Here is a 25,618-nt window from a genome sequence, read left to right as displayed (position 1 = left end):
ATATTATTTCATATATATATATATAATTGAAATATTTGTAATGTATCTATAAGATTTATTCATAATACTTGAAGGATTTTTTAACCTTTCTACATCTGGCCAGTTTATATTAACATGTGACATATTTTAAGACTTGTGTGACTAATATAATCTATATTACTTATCTACATATAGCTCAATTGTTATATAATAATATCAATTATAGTTTAAGAACAATGCTAATTCTATTTTATTTAATCCAAAGTAGGAAATATTTTTGCTATCTTTTAACTCGTCGTATAGTTTCACCAAACTAAGATCCAAATCAGTTTTTCAGTCTTGTTTATAAGGTATAAAAATTGTTATCGCTATAAAATTATTGCTGCTATATGTGTCTCTGAGATACTTGGAACAGACTACAAAAGTTTCATCTTTGGACTAGGCTAGCCACTTTTATGGTGCTTCAAGAAGTACCATACAAAAAAGTGTATGTATGTACCAGAAGTGCAATAAAACTTTCGTAGTCTATTCTAATTGTAATTGTAATTGTCAGAGGCACATACAGCGGCATAATAATTTTATCAATATCTTTTATCAATTTTATGACAATAAGAGCGAACTAAAGTTTTAAGAATATTTTTAATATTTTAACATATATAAATAGTATACAATAATATACAAATAGTATTAAAAAAGTGTTTTATTTAACAAAAGAATGATGTAATAATAATGTATGTATAAATGTATAAAATATGTAAAAATAAAAGAAATAACCGCTAGAAGTTGAAAAGATTGTTTCTGTGAAAAATTTTTCACGCAGAAATAAAGGCAATTGTTTATTTAATTTTTCTCCAAATGTTTAGATACAGTTTACACAAATATTACTCGCCTAACCACGCTTATTATTTGGTAGTGTTCGCTGTTGTCAGCTCGGTGGAAGCGAGACAGAAAACGGTATGTCTGCTTTCTTCTACTAGCCGAGCGCCGAGCGTATATGGACGCTGTTCCACGCTGTTCTCGGCTTGTGTGAGTGCTCGGGACCGCGGAGCCGTGGTTGCAATATCGCATCACTGGCACTGTGAGCCGTTGATGTCAGATGATTATTATCGTGTTGGTACAACAGTAGGTGTAGACTCAATGCGTAGCGTATGTGAAAAATTACTATCGCGCGTGTAGATATCTGTTGCATTGTGCGTGTCGCGTACTGTACATATCATCTTTTAAAGTACATTTGTGGTGCACGCCGTCGAACGATCGCATTTCTTTAGTTGTGCCGTTTCTTCATCGGCACATCCTGGACACACAATTATTTTCTTTACGTGTTTATCCCGAGATAGGAGAAGTCCATCCGTACACAATAATCGTGGTCAATTTTATATTTTGACTATTTCATTGGCAGGACTTGCTATTCTTACGGGTGAGTCTCCGAATCCTCTGCTTGAAAATTATAGAGTTATCGCATGGTGGTGGCATCGGCGACAGCGACCGCGTTTAACCTAGATATGCGACATCAAAGGCACAACGAAAGCATCCTTCCTATTTATTGTTAATTTTTTTTACGCTAGAAGAAACAGTGTATTCTCTCGCCGGTTACAAGTATGATGCGAGCAGATAACGTGAATTGTGGCCTTTGACTTTTTATGGCATGCGAAATATACATTGTATATACATTTTCTTTTTATAAATTTATCTCCAGGATGTAATCTTTATATTTTATATGATATAACCTCTAAATATTTTCGGGTACTCGAGAAAATATATCGAGCAAGTCACAATTATCATGACTGATCCTATTCGCTTTCAAAAAGCTAGCATGAACGTTATTAACATTGTAAAAGTAGTGCAATTAAAAGTCTTGGGTGTCGGATAAACTCGACATGCAGGGGCAGCGCAAAAACATTTATTCAGTTTCGAATCCGACCCTTAACCTTTCGGTATACACGGTGCACGTGATGTATGTCTATATATATATATATGACGCAATGAGAGTAAAATTGAGTAAAATATCATATATCATTATCACGCACTTGTTGCGGAATCAATGTGTGTGATGCAACGATAGGTAATGTGATTCGGTTCAATAACACAGTCTCTTGTTTCTTAATCCTTGCTTGACAAGTTGCAAATGATGAGTAAAATCGGCGCGAAGACGAGAAACGAATAGTGTCAGTTGAAACAAAAAAAAGATTGTTTAATAATAATAATAATAGATAAATCATTCCCTCATATCCGATGATGACAATAGTTTGTCATATAGATAAATTGTGTAGCGATAATCCAACATGCCGACAATCGATGCTGGTCTCTAATAACAGAACTCGGAAGCTAAAGAAAATTTTAAAAAATAAAAAAAAAGATGGAAAAATTTAGTTTAAATTTTTAGACGTCTCATGAAACAGAATTGCATAAAATTGCAGTTGCATGCCTCGTGTATACAACATAAAAGTGATTTGAAAAGGAATTGGGAGAGAATATACCTATTTTGAGAAATAGGTATCGTTTGTTGCAACTTTTTGTCGCATTAATTGTAAGCATGAATTCGTTATCGAAATAGTAAATTGCCACGAAATAGTTAATTGCCGACGGTCAGCATGACGCAAGTACCTATTGCCTCTTGACAAATAATCCTTTCCGGTCTTACGTCTTCGTCGTTTGCTTGCTGAAGACGTCCTCGTGTAGATAAGAAGTAGTATCGTTGTATACGCAATAATGGTATAACGCAAATACACTATTGTCGTATCACGCTGTGTTGAGAATTAGTAGCAAGCAAGAATGTGCGGGGTTTAATCGACGCAATTATTGTCGCAATTAACAAGTGGAAATTAAATGCTGTCGATAGATGAAAGAAAATGATTATTTCATTCAGCAAGGTTTATTGTGATTTGGACAAACATGAATTTCTAATCGAAACTCCTTTTCTTTTTCTATTCTCTCAGATTGACTATGGTATACTTGACCTACTCTTTTTCTTAATTTTTTAAAACCAAGTTAATTTTTCTTGAATTCTAACAATTGGAATTCCACCAATTTAACGGCATAAAGCTATAACACATACTAACGATAATGTTGGAGCATAATCGTAGTACATCGACGACTAGCCTTAGCCTTTTTCGCCTTCGTGCTTTCGTATATGTACGTGCTTATCATACATTAATGATCGCACCTGCTTTCGATTCCAGGCTTTGATAATCTAAACACGATTATTTCGCATTTATTGCGCACGTGTTTGACAATTGCGCAATAAAAGTGTAAATGACTTTGTTCGTTCGATTAGTAACTTGAAAGCTTAGCGACATCGAGAATCGAATAAACCAAACGTCAAAGTCAGCTCGGATAATCTTTCGTTTAAGGAGGGGGGGGGGGAGATTATATTATACAAGTACCGCGTTATACAGAGATCTTATTTGTACTTTGGAGAAAGAGAATACACACGTACACACGCACAAGAAAGATTTCGTTTTTAGTGACGGCAAAGCGACGAGCAGGGTGACCAAAGCTGAAGGTGGCTGTGAGAATAATACCTGGCAGGAAGTTGAGGTCAGCGAAGTGTCACCACGCGTCACGCCGAGGTGGTGGATCTATGGGGGGCTCCGCCCCAGCAGCCTTCCGACTCAGGTCCAAACGGCAATTGCCGAAACGGCGGTGCTATCCTGGCACGGGCCAAGACCGCCTCACTTCCGGTACCACCGTCCAAACGGATGAAGAGTCCTTCCAACATCATGAGGCAATCCAGCCTCACGAAACTTGGTTCCATGATCAACACCGCCGTCAACAAACGTGCCGGTGAGTCTATCTTGTTTCATATCTTGTTATATTTTTGCGTACGTCGCGTATGTATTAGAAAGGTCGCCGTCGACGTCGATCCGAAACAAATAGTACATTGCATGTACTACACGGTATGGTACATTGCATGACGCTCAAGCGGAAGAATGCAAGAAGAATGTGAACTGTGCTGATTGTGTAAGTAAAATCGGACAAGAGACTTCCAACAGTGTAATAAGTTGTTCAAGTGCGTATTAATCGTGAACGAAATTTCGCATACATTTTGGATAAACTTCCGAAAAGCTATCACCTCCGATTTGGCTGATTTTCAGCCTAAATACTTATTTTATCTAGTAAATAATATATGTTTTCCAGCAAAGGACACAAGTTGACACAAATCGACACAAGTATCACTCTGTCTTTGTTCGATATTCAATGAGCAACAGAGAGAATAATACTTTTGTGTCGCTTGTGTCTCTTGGTGGAAAACTACCAATATTCCCAAATGGATTTTTGGCGCAAATGCTCCCCAGCCCCCCTCAAAGGTAAAACTGTTTTTGTTAATTATTTAATTAATTTATTATTTAATTAGTTAATTATTTAATTATTTATAGAAAGTGTTTATTGTACGGAAAAAGTTGTCAAAAAAAAAATGAAGCTTATAAAAAGCTCTACAAATAAGGTGCTATACATATTTTATCTAACTCCAATATTTTAGCCGTTATTATCAAAAATTTGGAGGCAGTGTGTTCCGTCTTCCTGCGGAGGGCTTTACCATCAAAAAACTATATACATAGGGTTTGGATTGAATCTCGCTTCGCGTAGAAATTCGTAAACCCATGTGGAACCTCGCTTTGCGTAGAAAGTGTATGCGTGGAGGCAGTGTGTTCCGCCCCCCTGCGGAGGGCTCCACCATCAAAAAACTATACACATAGGGTCTGGATTGAATCTCGCTTTGCGTAGAAATTCGTAAACCCATGTGGAACCTCGTTTCGCGTGGAAAGTGTATGCGTGGAGGCAGTGAGTGCCGCCTCACCTATGGGGGCTTTTACAAGATTTTTGATAACGACTAAAATATTGGAGTTAAGTAAAATATGTGTAGGACCTTATTTGTAAAGTTTTTTATGAGCTTCATTTTTTGTTTGACAACTTTTTCCGTACAATAAATACTTTCTGAAATAATTAACAAAAACAGTTTTACCTTTGAGGGAGGCTGGAGGGCGGAGGGAGCATTTGCGCCAAAAATCCATTTGGGAATATTATTTACTAGATAAAATAAGTATTTAGGCTGAATATAAGTCAAATCGGAGGTGATAGCTTTTCGGAAGTCCACCCAAAGCCTCTAAGCTACTTGCAATATAATTTAAAAGTTACATCTCTAATGGGTTTTCCAACAAGAAAACACAAATAGACACTGTGTCAAACAGTTGAATACAATGCGTGGCTGCTTGATGGAAGAATATATTTTAATTTTTGACATGGTCACTAATTCGCGCGAACGATTAAAATTCCGTTATCTCATAATCTCTTTAATTTACATTTGTCATTCTTTTCAAACTACAACATATAATAATTGCGTTAATGCTAAAACGGATTATTCGACCATTATACTGGTTAAATTGTTACAATTAATATATACATATAATATATATAATAATTTAATGGAAAAAAATCTAATTTGATTTAACATAGTAATGAGTACATCATTGTATTCTTTATAAATTGTTGATTATTGAAATTTTAATTTAATCCATAAAATTTTCCAAACTAAGCAAAGAGGAAACATTTCAGTGTTCCATATTATAATACATCAAATTTTAACACAATATAAAACATTTTAATATAAATTTAAAAAATTATTGAAATTGATCGTGTATATAATTCTGAATTTTCAACTCTGCTTTGCAGCTTGACTTGAGCCGATTTGTCATTGCAGAAAAACACCTGTATCGACACTGTCACACTGTGTATTGATTGTGTTCCTTGCTGGACCATCCTATACGCTAATAGCGAACGCAAATTGTGTATGTATTCTTATAACAGACATGTCCAAATCTTTTTAAATTACATTATTTTAGTTGTGCAAAATATTATTTATGTACGCGTGCTCGAATAGTGGAGATGTAATCTCGTTAGTACGAGCTTATTAACAAAGCACTTCTAATGTGTTCGATAAAGATAGTTTCGTGTCTCGCACAAGCTGGTACACTTCGTACCAGTCTGAGATAATCTCGTTTAGATATACCGTTTTATTCGCGGGAAAGTTGGTTTTTCAGCCGAATCGTCGGTCAATTAATTGGTAAAATAGTTTTGATTTTGCAAATGAATTACACACGCTGAGATCAGTTTCTCGGGCTTTTTGGACTGAAAATGAAACGGGCGGAAATTCGCACTTCTAGGACATTTACGCACTTGCAAAGGAATGTGCCGTTGTTTTCCTCCATCGAGGAAATACAGGATAAGTTAGCGGAGCTTTTAGGTAAATCCTTTGATATCGTTCGTAAAAGCTGTTGAATGTATTGTGGGCCATCATATTAACTCATAGAATATAGATATATGAATTCTGCAATATTATTATAGAGTTTCAGTGTGAATTTACTAATTCGATACATCAGAAATCAACATTACAATCAACACTCTTGCCTAAAATCATCTGACATTTTATAGTACTTGTAAATATTCTATATTTTTTAATTATATAATTAAAAAAGTAAGTTTTTTAACATAATATATTTAGCGAGAAATTCAAGTTTAAGTATTGGTTTGATCTAGTTTGAAAGAGAGAGAGAGAAATGACTTCAAATATGCAAACTAAATAAGATATTGACATGTTAATGTGAATCTCCAATAGATTAAGTCGAGAGAGTGTACTAGTATGAATTAATATACAGTGTCCCTTATGGCAGTCACGTGTTAATAACGTGAAAAACTTTAAAAAATTATATTTACAAACATGATATCTAAATTCATGTAGATTTTAAAATAACGAGGATGAGATAATGAGGAAAAACCTCCCGGGCTCATTTCAGAATCGCGAATATATTCATATTTCTGTGTGTAGAGAGATTCTTTATAAATGCACTCGACCTTTTTATTAAATAAAATATACATGTATGTCACATCTTATGTCGGTTATTATTTTTTAGAAGACCACTACTTCTGATTAAAATGCTTTTAATAAAAAATTGGTTGCATTAGTCATTGAAACGTATTATTAATATAAGAATATTTATATTGCATTCACATGTATTTTTCAATATTTTATATGCCAAAAGATTAATAACATACCTAATATTATATTTTAACTTTCTATTTCGATAGGTTATTATGTCTACTATATATGTGTATACTATAATTTAGTTACAAAAAAATATGTTAAAATAATATCTTTTTTTAAGATATAATAAAGATAGTTTTATCTCTTTGAATTAAAATTAATACTTTTATTTTTTTAATTTCTAAAGAAAAATTAATGTATTATAATTTATAAATATATATGATATTTTGAAGCTGTTTCAATAAATATAAAAGAGATATCTCTAAATATCGGATAGTTTTAAAATAATTGCATTTTTTACGTATATATCATTAAATACTATTCAAGCATATTTTTGTTAAAATACTGAGACAAACTCTTTTCAGCAGCACTATCGAATTATCATAAGCAACTGTATTACAAGCATAGGAATAAACATTTCTAATTACACTGTCCTGTATGGATCTGTTATTTGGAAAAAAAAGAGTAGTTTTCCATAATTTTTTATGCGCTCAATCCCAAACATTGATCTTTTAGATACGAACAATACGTATTATAAGAAAAATATGCCAGAAAATAGCAATTTCTGCTGCACTAACAAAAATTTTTTTGTAATTTTGTTTATAAAATTTTAAAATAATTTTTTCTTTTAAAAGGGGTTTTATTTTGCTTCCGATCTTTTTAAGCCAGTTTATGGTTAAAACTACTATTACTATTTCCTTTAATATATACTTTTCAGACAGATTTTTGGTTTTATTATCTCATGCTTTTCTTATACAAAAGATTTTCAGACTATATATGTCGTAAGCTTACTAAGGTAGATCATTCGGTCGTATAAATAATGTTAATTCTATTCTAATTTATTTCAAAGAGAAAAGTTAGTTATTTTTTAAGATAGTATAATGGTTATTCAAGAAAAGAACCATTTTTCTTCGGAATAGCATTATAAACATGATGATGGCCAAATTCTTCAAATGCAAAGCATTTTTTTCTTCGATTTTGTGTATGTCAAAATCTTCATGTTACGTATTTTTGGAGACCAAATTTGATTTTAGCGCACAAACAAAATTCAACAGAATTCTACAAAATTCAACAAAATTCTACAGAAAATTCTTTCGGGATCAGAAAAAAATGTCTACCACGAATTCGAATTTACCGCGTTACACAGATCCACGCGTTCTCTCGGCTATCCTCATTGTTAACGCGTTCGCGCAGGTTCCGCGCGTTGCCGAGCACCGCGTGTAAAATGGTGGTTACCGCGGAGGTAGCGAAACCTGTACTGCGCAGTGACGTCACGTCGTCGTCGCGTTGTGCGGTTATGCTCCTATGAACTTCCGCCATTAAGAGTGCTGTGTACGCCGAGAGTTTTATGGCACAGTGGTTGACTGGAAATATGTGACGGAAGATCGGTGGTGGACGATTCCAGGATCCCGTGTTTGCCGTATAGCGACCGATTTCTTCGTTACCGGCGTGGTGCGCGCGCGCGTATCCTTCTGCTCGTAAGCGTACGCTCGCCGTTAAGTCCCACACCGGGAATAAACTTGAGTGCGAACACTCCGCTTGTGTGTTGTTCCCCGTGTTGTGCGAGATGGCCGGTAAGTAGTGGCTCCAAGCAATCGTGGCTGTTTGTAAACGTACATGCTCGTGCCGCCGATGCGCGACGACGGCGACGGTGCGTCGTCGCTTTTGCTGGGCAGCTCGCGCCTCCTCGCTTCTCGCCGTGCAGTGAGGCGAACCTTCGGCCAAGTCAAAGCCGCGAGTACATCTTCAACGCTCTCGTGCACCGGGTGTGTTCGCTTGCTTAATCTTCGCGTCTTCGAATAATAAACGCATTCTTCGCGTGTCCCGCACTCCGGATTCTGCCCGAGTGCGAGGGGGGCGGGGGCAGATACGTCTATGTGCTTGTCGTCGGCGACGACAGCGGCGGCGACGGCGGCGGCGGTGGCGGCGGCGGCGGCGGCGGCGGCGGCGGCCTAGAAACACGATGGATCACGCCGAAACTTCAAGTAGGCTCACTTTTATCTCTCTTCTCCTCCTTCTCGTCTGTTTTGCATTCTCTGTATTCGTGTCAATCTGCGCGCGACCTTCGCAGGAGGATTCGTGTGTCCGTGCCGGCCATCTTCATTCGTACCCCCTCACTTCTCTCCGCTAGATCGCCGTTAGACCACCAATCCAATACAATATTTCTGAAATCATTCAATACATGTTCACAAATATGAATCACAATTTTCTAGCGACATGATTTTATTCAGCTTTTTCGTCCTTTAGTATTTCTCTCGATAGGTGTGATTATGTTTTGCAATCTTTGCCATTTTTCGTCGGATGTTAAAGTGTTTATTTGTGTTTGATACAGCAGATGCATATGCTCTTAAACAGCAGTTATTTTATAAAGCTATTCTATTCCACTGTATTAACTCCTGCTGCTTTTTTCTCTCCCTCCTTTTTTTCCTGCTTCCCCCCCCTCTCCTCTTATGGGGGATCTTATACTTTACATGTACATGCACTTTTTACATATTTTTAATATCATCTAACTCACTTTGCAAAGTAGCAAATGAAGCTATTTTGTTTCGTCTGACAGCATGTGGAAATTCAAGATTCTTTAGCTCAGTGTGCTACAAGTATTGCATCTTACATATTACAAGCTTTTAAACGATCAATTCTTATATTCTAACTCCATAATCTGATTAAAGCACCAACAAGTTGCATCTTTTGTTTCTTTTTTGCATATTTCTGCATTTTATACATATATATGTGTATATAAATTTTTTGTAATATTCCACATATAGTTTGTTTTTAGTATCCAAAAATTTAGTGATCAAATCTTTTTGCTTAAATCATACATTACAGACGAAATAAAAAATTAGTAAGAAAAGTATCTGTGTGTTATACAACACTTTCAGAATATTCCATCCCTATTTTCTTCATTCTTTGCAGCATCTTATAAGCTTCAATAGTTGTGTTATCGACAATAATTAAACTACGTTGATATTTGCGATTAAGATGTATGTTAAATGCAATCAATTATTGCAAAGTGCTTTTTACAAATATCCACCAAATATGTGATAATATGTGATAATAAGACAAATAAGCGAGAAAGAAGAGATCTCATTGTCAGTTTTAAAATCTTCTGTTATCGTATTTTAGGCAATGGGGACATACAGTGGTGTTTCTCACAAGTGAAGGGGACCTTAGAAGACGACGTCACAGAAGGTAAGCTTGACCTGTATTTGCTCAACTCGAGAAGCAGCTTGTCTCTTATCTTATCAGTTTACACATACTATGTAAAATAAAACAAGGAACTAGTCGCGCAAATCAAGGCTTTGCATATATTATTGAGATCTAAAATTTATCTTGATTTGCAAAATTATATTTTTATACTATTGTTAATTGATATGTGTTTATATAATCATAATTTTTGTATGCAATTTGTAAATATGAATGTTATGTCTTTATTACAGCTGATATAATCTCATGCGTTGAATTTAACCATGATGGCGATCTTCTTGCAACAGGAGACAAGGGTGGGCGTGTTGTCATTTTTCAGAGAGATCCTATTGTAAGTATAATTATTATAAAATTTAAATAAATGGACAAATTGTAAAGACATTTTCGGTTTAGTACACATTATCCAATCAAATCAAATATCATATAGATGTTAACATCAACGTCAAGTTACATTCATTGTGATATATCATGTATTTTATTGATAATATTTAATCTTTCAAAAAAATTTTGCATATTTATATATATTTTATTGTTCTCACTATTTTGCAAGTCGATAGTGGTCATGATAATTTGTAGCACAAAGCTTACATTGACATTTAGTAATCTAGTATCTGTCTAAGCTTCTATTGAGTCAGAACAGCTCTTTGCTAAACCTATTAAAGATACACACTGCCATTTAAGCTCATAGCATGACATGGGTGAAATGGTTAGAAGAGCATTACAAGATTATTAGACAACTTTAAACTTTTAAGCATAATACGTGGATTATTATAATCAAATCTACTACTTAGACTGTTAAAAGACAATGATTATTTCTGCAGAGTAAAAACAGTATACCGCGAAGAGGCGAGTACAACGTATATAGCACCTTCCAGAGCCATGAACCTGAGTTCGATTACCTAAAATCATTAGAGATAGAAGAAAAAATTAATAAAATTAGGTGGCTAAAAAGAAAGAATCCTGCCCACTTTTTACTTTCCACCAACGATAAAACTATCAAGCTGTGGAAAGTTAGTGAGAGAGATAAAAGAGTGGAAGGGTATAATACGAAAGAAGAGAATGGCACGATTCGTGATCCTGCTTGCATTACTGCCTTGAGGGTAAGTCATTTGAATCACTTGTGTAAATTAACACATTGTTATAGGGTTGCAGGGTAAGCAAATGGAAGTAATTTTTAACCTCTCAAGTGTACTAATGCCGCGTGTAAAATGGTTAAGTTACTGAGTTCGACTTTTCAGTCAAAAACTTTACGAATTTGATAATTTAACTGATCTAATAATGCATATATTACAAATGTGAAAAGGTATTCCATTCTCATCAAATTTAATTTCAAGGTTTTTTTTATTTTTGAATCCGAATTTGACATTAAATTTGTAGATGTGAAAAGACATTATTTTCATAAAACGTTGTTTCTCTTATAGCTGTTAAAAGATTAATTTTGAGATGTGTAGAAAAACATTGTTAAATGTTTAAGATTTTATTGCCATATATAGGTGCCAACCATAAAACCAATGGAGTTGATGGTAGAGGCGTCACCAAGGAGAATATTTGCTAATGCGCACACCTATCATATAAACAGTATAAGTGTCAATAGTGATCAAGAGACATACCTCAGTGCTGATGATCTTAGAATTAATCTATGGCATCTCGAAATTACTGACCAGAGTTTTAGTATCCTTTCTATAATCACATGTGAAATATTTTCATATTTTTGTAACTGCACGTGTATGCGCGCGCGCGCGCGCGGTATGTTGGAAAATATTCAAATCTTACTTTCCTAACCATAGCATACAGATATAGTGGACATTAAACCAACTAACATGGAAGAATTAACAGAAGTCATAACCGCGGCAGAATTTCATCCTGCGGAATGCAATGTGTTGGTGTACAGTAGCAGCAAGGGAACCATCAGACTTTGCGATATGAGATCTGCTGCTCTTTGCGATCAACATAGCAAACTCTTCGAAGAACCTGAGGATCCAACTAATAGGAGTTTTTTCTCGGAGATTATTTCCAGTATAAGTGATGTGAAGCTAAGTAATTCTGGGAGATACATGATTAGTAGAGACTACCTCAGTGTGAAAGTATGGGACTTGCAAATGGAGACAAAACCAATCGAATGTTATCCTGTAAGTTGATTCATAAGGAACACGATACTTGTACAATTAAATTTGTTAGTGCGTCAACGACGTATATAAACATCATTTTAGAAAAAATAGTTTTTATCTATAGTAATTTTGCAAAATATGGTATCCATGGACTTTCAATTGTGGAATCTTGGAAACATCAAACTTATAAATTCTTGATCAAAATTTGCGTGTATCAAAAATTTAAAACATTGCTAATTAATCATAGAAAATGTGCTATTTGTGTATTTATCAGTATAATTTTGTTACAACAGGTACACGAATACTTAAGATCAAAATTATGTTCGTTGTATGAAAATGACTGCATCTTTGACAAGTTTGAATGTTGTTGGAGTGGTACTGATTCTGCCATCATGACGGGGTCGTATAACAATTTCTTCAGAGTATTTGATCGTACAACCAAACGCGATCTTACATTGGAGGCGGCACGTGACATTGCCAAACCAAAAACGCTCTTGAAACCAAGAAAGGTTAGCGGATTTACGCGGTCTTGTTTTATTCATAAGAACTTGTATTGTCATACCGAGTCAAAGCTTAAATATGTTTGCATGCGATCTAGGTATGCACCGGTGGTAAACGTAAGAAAGATGAGATTAGTGTCGACTGTCTGGACTTCAATAAGAAAATACTTCATACCGCATGGCATCCATCTGAAAATGTGGTGGCTGTCGCTGCTACGAACAATCTCTTCCTATTCCAAGACAAACTCTAGCATATCTGTATGCAAGTATGTTGAAAATTTGTACATCAGCATGTCAAACTGAAAGATTACACTGGTCTTTAAAATTAGATTTTTTTTTGTTCAAAAGAAAGGAAGAATGGGTTTCCTGCAATTCAAATCCGGCTTTGAAAAAGTATTATAATTTTGAGAAAATAAAAAATATATGTCACGAATAACGATTTTTGCCATATTTACATTCTATTCTTTAAAAAATTGTTTTTATAATTATTTGTTACATAATCTTAAAATGATAACTTGTCTTTTTCAACTAAATAAATATTTAAAATAAAAAAGTATGAAAAATAGATATGTAGATCACTTCCACATGTTTTACATGTGGATAATGATGAGTTAATAATAAAAGTTTATACATTATATAGAAAAAATATAAAATAACAAAAGATCTGTTTATACAACAATATAATATGTATTAGAAAATTGTTCTCTTTTTTTTTAAATTATATTTGTGAATAAATTGTAAATATGGTAAAACTGGTTATTATTTTTTTCTCTGATTTTCTCAAAATCCTGATGTAATGCCTACTTTTCGAGATTGTATTCGGATTTTGCGCATAAAAAACTACGGAATATTACTTTTTTTCACAACATACCCTATACAAGAGCAGTGTTATCTTTAAAATTTAACTCTAATATTTTACTTAACGCAAGCTAATTCATCCTTTTCAGATTATACAACGGTATATATTGACGTGAGCTAGGCACGTTGAACTGAAAGTTCCCAATGGAACCACGGGTGTTCGAATAATACTGACGATAGTCGACTGCTGAGCAATCTGTCAGCGATCGATTGACCGAGGAGTGGTGTATGTAGCGCCGTCCACGCAGCTCACACATTCATATGTGATATATATATATATATATATATATATATATATATATATATATATATATATATATATATATATATCACACACACACACGCGCGCGCGTGCGCGCAAAAGCAGCAACACACGAACACACACACGTACAGAATTGCACTTTACAATACTTTGTCGCGCGTATATGTGTATGAAAAGAGATATGCAAGTACACGCATAACTTGAAATGCAAAACTCATGCATAATTCTAACCTATCAAGTTTGCTAACTCAAATATATTTGCAAACGAAAAAAAAGGAAATAGACTATTCGGCAGAATATATGATTCTCAAGCAATTTACAGACTCGTGTTGGCAGTTAATATACATATAATTTATAATTACTAATGATCAGTAATTTCTTGCCTGTATCATAGAAATTGTGCCATCGTATAGCGCAGTTTACACATGATTTCACTATCTCAGGTGCTTTGGTCATAGCATTGAGATGGACGGCACTGTGAGCAAAGAGGGACAGAGAGAAGACAGAGAGTGAGAGTATCAACTACCTACAACCGTTTGTTGCGGTTTACATACAATTAATACGAATACATGGTACAAACACTAAGTTTTTCTTAATTAATATGCCTAATTAACACGAAAAAAGAACAGAAGGTCAGTCGTGCCAACGAGTTTAAACTGTAATTATTGTAATATTGTAATTTTACTTGTCATACAGCACTTTCCAATGAACTGTAAACGAAGAAATACGCAATAGTTTGCTAAAGAAAGTTTTTCTCCTAGAAATCACTTTGCAAATAATAATCAATCGGTGCATTGATCTGACCTTAAAATAAGTACAGAATAAGTGAAAGAAAAAAAAAACATTTACGAATAGTTTCGATCGTAGAATCGAAATAATGACAGTTACCATTATGAGGAAAGCCGACTTTCGATAAAATAGCCTATAAAATAGCCTCTAAATCATCAATCTACCATTCACCTATTTTTTGTCATGCATATTAAGTGTAGGCCTATTTTCTTGTTAATTTATTATTCTTTTAAACGAATTGTTTGTCGCAATCGCAGAATAGTCGCCAATACGAGTCAAATGCTAATGTGGAAAGTAACATATCTTTCCTTTCATTATATATATACGGAAAGACTAAATGTCACGCAACACTGAATATATTGAGCAATAAGTGACGCCGATTTCAAACAAAATGTAAATCAATCGTCATTTTCTAAAAAAGATTATTCGAGAAAGAGAGAGAGAAAGAGAGAAATAGAAATTCGAATAAATGGAATACAGATTTTCTAATCTTTCTTATCAATAATTTAACGACACTCTTGTACTCCTACAGATATAAGCCGCAATTTCGTACATGAATATAATACTAAACCTAAAAGTGCATTTGACGATGGTAAGCTGGGCTTGCAGAGTTTGTATAAAGCATTTGCTGAATAATATACACCAGCATAATGTAACTTTGATAAATATCCAAATATCGTTAAAGTATTCATGTTAAAAACTCACACGTTGAATCTTTTAATCGTTTATTTCTTCCGAGTACATCAGTTGATTATGTTGTGATAGCTTTTTATTGTGTTCTAAAATTATTAAGGACCAATAAATGCATAAATAAATGTGGATTTGTATGTACGCGCGCGCGCGCGTGTGTGTGTGTGTGTGTGGCGCGTGCGTGCGCGTGTGTGTGTGCGCGCGCGCACGCGTATGTAAACATTCAGCAAAGTAATATACAATAGACATGACTGCAAAAAGCTTGATTGCAAAAACAATAAAAATATAAGAAAAACTGATATACATAAACCATTTTGCATACTAATTTTCGATGCCAATCGATAATAATTAATATGTTTCAGAAGTCTTTGCTACGCGTTAAAATGTGCTTCCTAATCGATATTATAATTTCACAATATAAGAAAGAAATGTTTTTGTTGGGATAAATATATCACGTATGATCAAAGACATTTCTTATGTCGCGTGTGAGTTTTAAATATGAATTGTGATAAAAAGTGTAAAGCTATTTCTAAAGTAAATTAGTGTGAGAAGACAGCTTCGTGATAACACGTAAGAATAAAGTTACAAATTTATAGAGACAAAATTGAAATACAATGAAAAAGTATATACATACATACGAAATGTAATTTTCTATGATTAAAAATAATGCAAAAGCTTCTCTTCATTAACTCTTTCGGTGATCACCAATATATAGGAATAAATAAAATTTAAGACTATAATGAGTTTGATATTGAAATAATTCTCAACTATTCGACAAATAATTTCCTCTTAATTTTTTATATAGGCGCAAGTAGGTAGTTTTTTTAAAAAGGGATACGTGATCTCGATGATCGAATTATATCTTAATAAAGTTGATCTGATTAAACATCATGGAACATGATTTAAATTGTTAACAATTCGTTTAGAAATCTGTTCTATCTAATTAGTAATTACATAGAGAAATATTAAATTTACAGAAATCCATTTTTTTAAATTGTATATTTCAGGATCACTTGACGATTATTTTAACGATTTTATACATAGGTGCTGTTAAGTTATAAATCTGAGATACTTGGTATATCCTGTGCGCTGATTTCGAGAACCAATAAATTGCGTATTATTATGTTTCTGGTAACTCGGTGTTTTAATTCCTTGGCGAGTGAATGAAAATACATGCGTGATGTTAAGAAATGTCTCGAAAGTGTACAAAATTCATAAATGTATGAAACTGTAATCTGTAACACATGTCATAAGATATAAGCAGTAAAGTCGCGAAATACGTTCTGTGCTTGAACAAAACGCAGTTTTATTTTTATAAGGATAATAATTTGCTGCTATTGCCATTATCATGAATTAATGTCAATGCTGCAAAGACGTGAAACAATATTTCAAATACTTTTATTGTTACATCTTTTATTTTGTTAATTGCTATTTCATCAGAATGTTATGATATGATTGATATGGTAAGTTACACAGCGTGAATTTTTTAAAAGACGATTAAGACTATATAATATTTATGTGATGCCTGTGAGAAGAAACTTTCATCGAATCTCTACAGATTTCGCACAATTTCTCGAATGCATATTTTGCAATATCTGGTTAAAGATCTGGTTTTAAGGATGTCAAGTTACGTGTCATTACGGTGAAATCGTACAAACTTCAAAGATTCTTTTCTCATTCTGAATATTTGCATAAAATTTAGGGGATAAACTTCCGAAAAGCTATCACCTCCGATTTGGCTGATTTTCAGCCTAAATACTTATTTTATCTAGTAAATAATATTCCCAAATGGATTTTGGCGCAAATGCCCCTTCCGCCCCCAGCCCTCCTCAAAGGTAAAACTGTTTTTGTTAATTATTTCAGAAAGTATTCATTGTACGGAAAAAGTTGTCAAACAAAAAATGAAGCTCATAAAAAGCTCTACAAATAAGGTCCTATACATATTTTACCTAACTCCAATATTTTAGTCGTTATTATCAAAAATCTGGAGGCAGTGTGTTCCACCACCCTGCGGGGGGGGGGGGAGGCTCCATCATCAAAAAACTATACACATAGGGTCTGGATTGAATCTCGCTTTGTGTAGAAAGTCGTAAGTCCATGTGGAATCTCGCTTCGCGTTGTAAAGTGTATACGTGGATGCAGTGGGTGCCGCCCCTCCTATGGGGCCTTTTATAAGTTTTTTGATAGTAACGACTAAAATATTGGAGTTAGGTAAAATATGTATAGGACCTTATTTGTTAAAGCTTTTTATGAGCTTCATTTTTTGTTTGATAACTTTTTCCGTACAATGAATACTTTCTGAAATAAGTAACAAAAACAGTTTTACTTTTGAGGGCGGCGGAGGGGGCATTTGCGCCAAAAATTCATTTGGGAATATTATTTACTAGATAAAATAAGTATTTAGGCTGAATATCAGCCAAATCGGAGGTGATAGCTGTTCGGAAGTCCATCCAAATTTAGGTACAATTTTCTTCGTTAGTACAAGAGTCATTTAATTTTTATGTTTACATTAGTTGTTATGGAAAATTGTGCGCTGCATTTATTGACAAATTTGATCAAATTCGCTTTGTATACTCGTATTTTTGGAGACTGGATTTAGATTCAACGCATAGAAAACGAAGAACTATTCCTTTCTTCCAAAAAACAGATCTATGCATTTTTATTCTCCAATAGTGAAAATTCTTTTACTCGGTGAAAATTTTTTCGTTCGGTACTTTCACCGAAACGTCCAGTGATTTAAAAAAAGAAAACAAGGCGTATAAACTACCGAACGATAGCGTCACATAACGTGAAAACCCAACAAGAACGAGAACTGAAGGAGAACATGGCTCTGTTCGTTTTACTTCTGCACTTTAAGCACCTGTTTTCTTTGCTCTCTCTTTCTTTCTCCAAAGACTACATATGTATCTATTTCATTATGAGTGCAGGAAATGCAAAGTAAAACGAACAGTTTATGGTGAACGTTACATGCGCTTGAGCGTGCCTGGCATTTCACGCGATTTGACTTATTCAGAGTCATTCTCGTAATCGTCCGCCAAGTCATTGCGGTCAAAGTGTATGATGTTGCGACGATACGAAATGTGACTGGTGAATCAGCTTTTTTTTACCGATATTTTGCCGCTAGTGAGTCTTTTTTGTTGTTTTACACGTCGATTCCTGTCGCGTCATTTATTTTTCGATAAGAACTCTTGGGGAAATCTTAATCAATTTTAATACAATTTATTTAATTCATGCTTCATTGAGCGTAAACAAATTTGGAAAATTCATTGCTTTACTGTATCGCAAGTATTTCGTTTTTCAAGATTTAGTTTTGAGGTTATAAATTCTGTCAGAAATATTTACATGGTTCATTTGTTACTATTTGACGATTACCATATTATACACACATATATATATATATATATATATATATATATATGTATGTATGTATGTATGTATGTATGTATGATGAGTATGTGTGTATGTGTGTGTATGTGTGTGTGTGTGTATTTATTGTATATGTATATATGTATTTATTGAAGATGCAGCGATCTTCTTTTTTAAAACACGTTGTGCAATGTTTGATTTCGCTTTAATGGTCAAGATATTTACTGCAGCTTCGTACATGAACAAGGATAATTATTTTTTTTATTAAAGTAAGCTATCATGTTGTACTCATCTTCAGCAACATTGTTGTTGACTTTTATAGACAAAAACACGGGTAACAAATGTATTTCATCCATTGAAATAATACATACACAAATTTATTTTATATATTTATATAAAATTATTTTAATTTATGTAACATAAAATATCATAATAATAAACAAACACAAAATTTTGAGTTTTAAGTGGATTGTAATATCGTAATAAATTTACAAAAGTGTACAAGCTAAATTAATCAGAATATTAGCATTATTATACTTTTGTGTTTTGACACAATATTTAGAATAAACATAAATATGAAAATCTCAAATCAGCTTATCAAACGTTAAACTGGATTAACTTAGATAACAATATTTCCTTCAAGTTTTGAATTTGTATGTATTAATATGCAGAATGTCGCCAGATTTTAAATGATTATCAGTGTGTTAGACTAGTCAAATAAGCTCATAAATATTTAAATAAAAATTATAGCATTAAAGTAGAAGATTAAATGGAATAAATTGATAATATTTTTACTTAATTTTTTTGTGTATTATTTCTTTAGTTGTGTTATTTTTATTGATGAAATACAAATAATGATAATTTGTACACTCTTGACATAAGATGTCTCTTAATCTGTCGCTGTGATAAACTATTTCTAAAAATAATGATAATCCAAGGATGACTAAACTGTAATTATTTGGGCTTAACAAACCCGAGCTTATGCATTGCGATTATATATACACACATACACTTAAATTCACATTTACACGTGCATAATGATTAAGAATTTTAAAAGAGAAACAGTTTAAAAGTGTGAATTAGATTCAGATAATGTACGTTAGGCCTTGCTGTAAGCGTTGATCAAATAGGCATAGCTCCTAATGGTTCTTTGTATTTATATTTTATACCAATTAAAAAAATTCCAAACTGTTACAGTTATTCTTAAATAAAGTTAATTAATTAAATGAATGAACTTAAATGAAGGAAATTATGATGTACGTCGATTAATTGATTATGTTTTATTATGTTTTATGCTGTAATGTCGCATGTGTGGTTTGATCGATTTAACATCCATATTTTGTAGAAATATTAATTCAATCTATTATGTTTTATATAATTTTTATTACAATTTTGTAACAAGGCATTTTTATGTTTATAATATTACAGTTGAGCAGAGTTTAACTGTTAAAAACGTGCAGCATCTTGTATAAATACGAGAGAGTTTAGGAAAATAATAAACTTTTTTTTTAATTTTTTACTTTCTTACATTTGAAAATGTTATCTCTGTTATTTTGATGATTAACACAATCTTTAAGAAATATTAATTTTTTGTTGCATTAGGTAAAGTCTTCGTATGGTTTCATACAAAAATGCTGCTTCCATGTATAACGTTAAGGCGTGTGTAAGAACGTGTCTTTCTTGAACGTTTTTGCAAACAACACTAGCAAAATGGAGACTTCAATACGAGAAAAAATTCTCAGCTTCGCTGACGTTATAATGAGAGTACCACCTCTATTTATCATTGATGAACTACTTAGAATTGGTCTTGGACTACCTGGTGACAATATCGTGCTGGACAGCAGTGAAAATGGCTTCAAAACTGTCAATATACCAGACACAATCGTCAGTTCCATCTCCGCAGTTACGACAGGCTCGTTCCTGATGGAACATTTTGAGTTGACTCGTCTTGCTTACAAGACTTACTTGATAATCATATTTAAATTTTTATGCTGTTGTTTAGGTGAGTAGAATCTCTTTGTGTCAATTTTAACTGATTTCTGGTACAGATTAGATACTTAATAACAAAAAGATTTACCGCCGCCAGTAAGGCGGTCTTGCAAAATTGTTTCTATTTTCTGATTTGCCTTCTATCTTCTATCCCCATGTTTTTTTAATCACTGAATACAAATCTAACGTTAGATTGAAAAAGGTCAAAATGGCAAATTCAAGATGAGTATATAGGGGCTGTACTAAATTTATTGTATAATTAAATATGATTTGATTGGCGACAAAATAAGTATAGAGGTTATCAAAGTCTAATATCTTTAAGTTTTAATATTTTCTTTTTCAGGATGCATCGCAGCCTTATATACATTCATGTTGTATACTAAACATTTAATAATTGTATATCTATATCTAATCTCGGTAGGGGTGATATTCATATCATATTGGTCAAATGTTAGTACAATGAAAGCGATTATAGCTTATTTGGATGTTCATGAGTCGGCAAGCATACTTGACAACATATTATGTCTGAATTTGTCAGACGTTTTATATGATGGTCCAGGCTTTCTAATTATCCAGAACTATATATTGCAATGTCTGCTAGCCAGTATCTTTTGTTACATTCATCTCGCCCCGAGACATCCTATAGTTCAAAAGCTGCTTGTGCTGAGTTTTATGTCACCATCTATTTTGGGTATTCATCCTTTACCGGTAAGCTGACACACAATATTTAAAGTTTGTAAAGAGTTTCTAATATTTTTTATCGCCTTTGTTGCTTTATTGTGAAGTATGATAGCTAGACTACATACATATAAGGAACAAAGCTTGGTAGTTTGATTAATATAAGACACATGTCTGTTTAAGGAACAATATCTCCATCATGCACCGGTATGTGCGACATTGATTCCATTGGCCGTGTGCAAATTTATCATCTGGTACAACGGTTTCGCCATGTTAAAGACGTTCTACATGGGCTATCAACATGCGCGCAACTTTATAATCAATTACGGCTTGTCCGCACTCGCGGAAACCGAATGGATGCGGTTGAATGTGCCATGCGTGCTTCGTGTATTTTGGATACTGCGAGTGGCAGAGCAAGTCGTTCAAATTCTTGGGAATCATTACGGCGAGGAGACATTCAATTATTACGTCATGATCAGGACTTTGCTGGTAAATGGCTGCGAGACTTTGACAGCTGTTCTCGGTATGACTAGCATAATATCGTTCATCTGCCACTACATCGGCTGTTTCTTCCAATGGGTGCTGCTGACGGAAGATGAAGATGAGAAAAGTATCGGCACGGTATCCGCTATATTATTCTACATTCTTGCTCTGCAGACTGGACTGACGAGTCTCGACAGAGAGAAACGTTTAGTACGATTGTGTCGTAACTTTTGCCTACTGTTCACGGCGATTTTACACTTTGTGCACAATATAGTGAACCCGCTTTTGATGTCACTCAGTGCTTCTCATAACCCGGCTCTACATAGACATTTGCGGGCTTTGGCAGTGTGTGCTTTTTTAATACTTTTTCCGGTATCGTTACTCATATTTCTCTGGTCTCACTTCACGGTGAGCACATGGTTACTGGCTGTATCCGTCTTCAGCGTTGAAGTAATAGTCAAAGTGGTGGTCTCGTTGGCTATCTATTCCCTATTTCTGATCGACGCGTATAGAAGCGCATTCTGGGAACAATTCGACGACTGCGTATACATTATAAGATCGTTCGGCAACACTGTAGAATTCGCATTCGGTATTATACTATTCTTCAACGGTTTCTGGATATTGATCTTTGAATCTGGTGGAGCTATTCGGGCCATTATGATGTGCATACACGCCTACTTTAACATATGGTGCGAAGCGAAGGCGGGGTGGAGCGTCTTTATGAAGCGACGGACGGCTGTGAATAAAATAAACTCTTTACCAGAAGCGAGAAATGAGCAACTCGAGCAACTGGATGACGTTTGCGCGATTTGCTATCAGGAGATGCAGAGCGCCAAAATCACCCAATGTAATCATTACTTCCACGGTGTATGCTTGCGAAAGTGGTTGTACGTTCAAGACCGATGTCCTCTTTGTCACGATATATTGTACAAAGTCGAAAATGTGCAAAACAGGGACGACGATGCGCCCGTGGTTGAAGAAAACGGAGCAAATGATGTTCAAGATAATGTGCAAGCCAGACAAATTTCAAATATTCCACGTGTTCAAAATAATCAGAGACAATTGATCGTGCATCCGGATGAAGACAGGTGAAGTGGCATCTAGCCACTTTTCATTGTGATATAATATATAAATAAACTTTAAATAAACAAATGTGCTACTTTCAAAGCTTGTCTCAAAAATAATGAGAGAATGATTTATTTTTTAATTTTTTACATCGACCTTGTTCGTCATTTTATGTGATTTTTAAAATATGTTTCTTAGGGACGCACATGTCGTCCCTGACGGTGGTTTTGCCATTCCTCTAGCAACAATTCCTTCTTCCATTAAAGTATGCAGAACGTACGTAGTGGCTTTTCCGATCTTGGTTGTTCCATGAAAATTTCTCTCTCTCACTCTCTCTCTTTTATTCCGTTTTCGAAAATGACAAGTTTCACAGAGCTATGTCTGGATTATCGTAAATAATATGTCATTGAGAGAAACGCTCGAATATTTCGTCCAGTTTGTTGTAAAATCTTGTAAATAGTCAAAATTTCATAGAAGACAATTATCTTGTAGGAAAGTAAAAAAAGTGTTTGGCGTGCAATCTGTCAAGCGTTCAATCTATTTAGCGTTTTGCCGATTTGCTAGATTTTTAAACAATGTATTTTTGGATTATAATTATGTTATAACTGTGTATAAAATGATGCAGTAATACAAGCTTCCACGTGCAAATTTTATGTGTCCTACCATTTTTTTAATTATGATAACATGCCAACGTACGATTCCTTTCTGAATTGCAATAGCACTTTAAGATTTCTTTATAAAATGATTAAATTAAATTAAGAAATTGATAAAAAATTAAATTTTATTACAACAAATAAATTATAAATTATAAATAATATATTCCGTTGTAAGTAAGTCATCGTAACGCTTTGCGTTTAACGCGTTGCGATTGTCACATGAGTGTCATCATTAAAGATGTGAACGAATTACTTTTTTTTTTTGAGTGAGAAATAGTTTTGCCTTTGCAAAATTGATGGCAGTCTCCATTTACTTTATATAAAATATATGAATATTTCATGAAATGTTTTTATTCGGCATTGTTTTTTAAAATTATTATCGACTATCTATAAAGTGATGTATATTTCTTATCCATCATCTGTAAAACAGATTATTTTTAAATTATTTATATACATTGTTGTAACAATTTCTTTGTAACCGTATTTCTTATATATATATATTACTTTTCAAACTTATAGACTTGATTGAAATAATAATAATTTAAAAAATTAAAAAAATGAAAATGAGTCAATTTCAATGTGTTATTGCCAATTGTTGGACGGTCATATAAACTATACAAAATACAGACTGCACATTCTAGAGTTACATTGCCAATATCTTAAAACAGCTGCATTACACATATAAAATAGTTTCGTCCCTCCCACTCTATTCTGTGTTTTACACGGTATTTAGCTCTATCCCAGAAAGTCTGTCATTGTCAGTCGCGTGCGTATCGTCGTTGGGTGTAGATTATTTTTCCATTTTCCATTCAACTACAGAACAAGCAATATACAAGTAAGTTTCTTCTACTTTTTTTCCAAGATAAAGAAAAATTATATCTATGTAATTATGGTAATTATAGTATTTTATGTAAGTTTCAAATTTTTCAAAATTATTTTGTTGCAGTTTTAGACGAATAATTTTCAAATCGGTCAGAGTAAATTCAAATAAAATTTTGCATAAATATTCGTTAAAATTTTATTATTATATAACAAAAAATCAAACTTGTTTGATAAAATGTTTCTTCTTTCTCGAATGTTAACAAGTGCTGCAAGTACACAATTTTCTATCAGAATCAAAAATTAAATAATTTTCAAACTAATTAGAGAATTGTGACTAGATTTTGCGCAGATATACGGAATAAATAATATAATAATCTACGTGAAATTTTCGCGGCCTTCTTAATGTTTTAATACGCATTCTTAATAAATTAAAAATTCAAGTTGTACTTTGTACATCGCTACTTACATGTAAAGACTGTGTATGTGTGGTGTTTAGTGATGCGCAAAAAATGACGACAAACACATTGCGTGGACGACGCACGTTGTCACACCTTGACACACAAGCTGAATTCAGATCAAAGTCGTGTGTGTGATCACAGAAGTTGATTCGATAAACAAGTTCATCTCTATTTACTTGGTATGCGATTCGATCTGTAGGTCAAGTTTAAAATTCTGCCAAGTTGTTCCATAACGGCGCCTCAAAGCGTTCGTAACATCGCATCGCCTATACTTTAGTTTATGTTACAGACGTATGTTTAATTGAAAAATTGCCATAGAAGCATCAACATCATCACACAAAAATCAATAGATAAAACGTTTTAACAAGTTTTTGTGTTTGTGCTTTATCGTACGAAATTCAAGCGCTAGGGACATCAATATGATTAGTGTAAAATAGGAAAAATATAAAAAAAAAGAAACAAAGAATATAAGTTTTTTCCGACTATTTCGTATAATTTTGATTTCGTCTTTACTACTAATTTTTTACGTAATTTGCTTGCACTGATTTACTTTGTTTATTACAAATTTCATCAGCTTTTTCGGCTCATTTCGCGAGTATGTCACCACGCTTTTGAAATACAAATTGAAATACATCCAAAATTTCACGGACCTTGATGTTGGGTCAATGCCGC

General features: G+C 33.7%; 2 protein-coding genes and 1 long non-coding RNA gene across 8 annotated transcripts; 2 read left to right on the top strand and 1 right to left on the bottom strand.

Annotated features, from left to right (window-relative positions):
• Positions 1 to 1,013: 1,013 nt before the first annotated feature.
• Positions 1,014 to 16,564, top strand: tws (protein phosphatase 2 regulatory subunit tws). 2 transcript variants are annotated; one of them, XM_012370797.2, is made up of 10 exons: positions 1,014 to 1,396; positions 3,444 to 3,762; positions 10,142 to 10,207; positions 10,456 to 10,553; positions 11,044 to 11,322; positions 11,716 to 11,893; positions 12,017 to 12,351; positions 12,624 to 12,839; positions 12,929 to 13,096; positions 13,778 to 16,564. In XM_012370797.2, the coding sequence occupies exons 2-9, from the start codon at positions 3,678 to 3,680 to the stop codon at positions 13,079 to 13,081; spliced, it is 1,410 nt and encodes a 469-aa protein (XP_012226220.1). In that variant the 5' UTR covers positions 1,014 to 1,396; positions 3,444 to 3,677; the 3' UTR covers positions 13,082 to 13,096; positions 13,778 to 16,564. The 2 variants fall into 2 exon arrangements, with proteins under 2 accessions (XP_012226220.1, XP_012226221.1); XM_012370798.2 differs by lacking the exons at positions 1,014 to 1,396; positions 3,444 to 3,762 and adding an exon at positions 8,868 to 9,003.
• LOC136997137 (uncharacterized) lies at positions 7,727 to 25,404 on the bottom strand. The gene is made up of 2 exons (XR_010887959.1): positions 24,955 to 25,404; positions 7,727 to 9,183 (listed from the first exon to the last, which is right to left on the bottom strand). It is a non-coding gene; the product is annotated as an uncharacterized lncRNA (long non-coding RNA).
• Positions 17,492 to 23,658, top strand: Trc8 (TRC8 ring finger protein). 5 transcript variants are annotated; one of them, XM_067347530.1, is made up of 4 exons: positions 17,492 to 17,640; positions 20,398 to 20,797; positions 21,128 to 21,492; positions 21,646 to 23,658. In XM_067347530.1, the coding sequence occupies exons 2-4, from the start codon at positions 20,506 to 20,508 to the stop codon at positions 23,035 to 23,037; spliced, it is 2,049 nt and encodes a 682-aa protein (XP_067203631.1). In that variant the 5' UTR covers positions 17,492 to 17,640; positions 20,398 to 20,505; the 3' UTR covers positions 23,038 to 23,658. The 5 variants fall into 5 exon arrangements, with proteins under 5 accessions (XP_067203631.1, XP_012226212.1, XP_012226211.1 ...); XM_012370789.2 differs by lacking the exon at positions 17,492 to 17,640 and adding an exon at positions 17,962 to 18,516; XM_012370788.2 differs by lacking the exon at positions 17,492 to 17,640 and adding an exon at positions 17,962 to 18,552.
• Positions 25,405 to 25,618: the final 214 nt, after the last annotated feature.

This window comes from Linepithema humile, chromosome 1 (genome assembly GCF_040581485.1).
Source record: "Linepithema humile isolate Giens D197 chromosome 1, Lhum_UNIL_v1.0, whole genome shotgun sequence".
NCBI classification, from domain to species: Eukaryota; Metazoa; Arthropoda; class Insecta; order Hymenoptera; family Formicidae; genus Linepithema; species Linepithema humile.
This window is presented reverse-complemented; position numbering and strand designations above follow the sequence as displayed.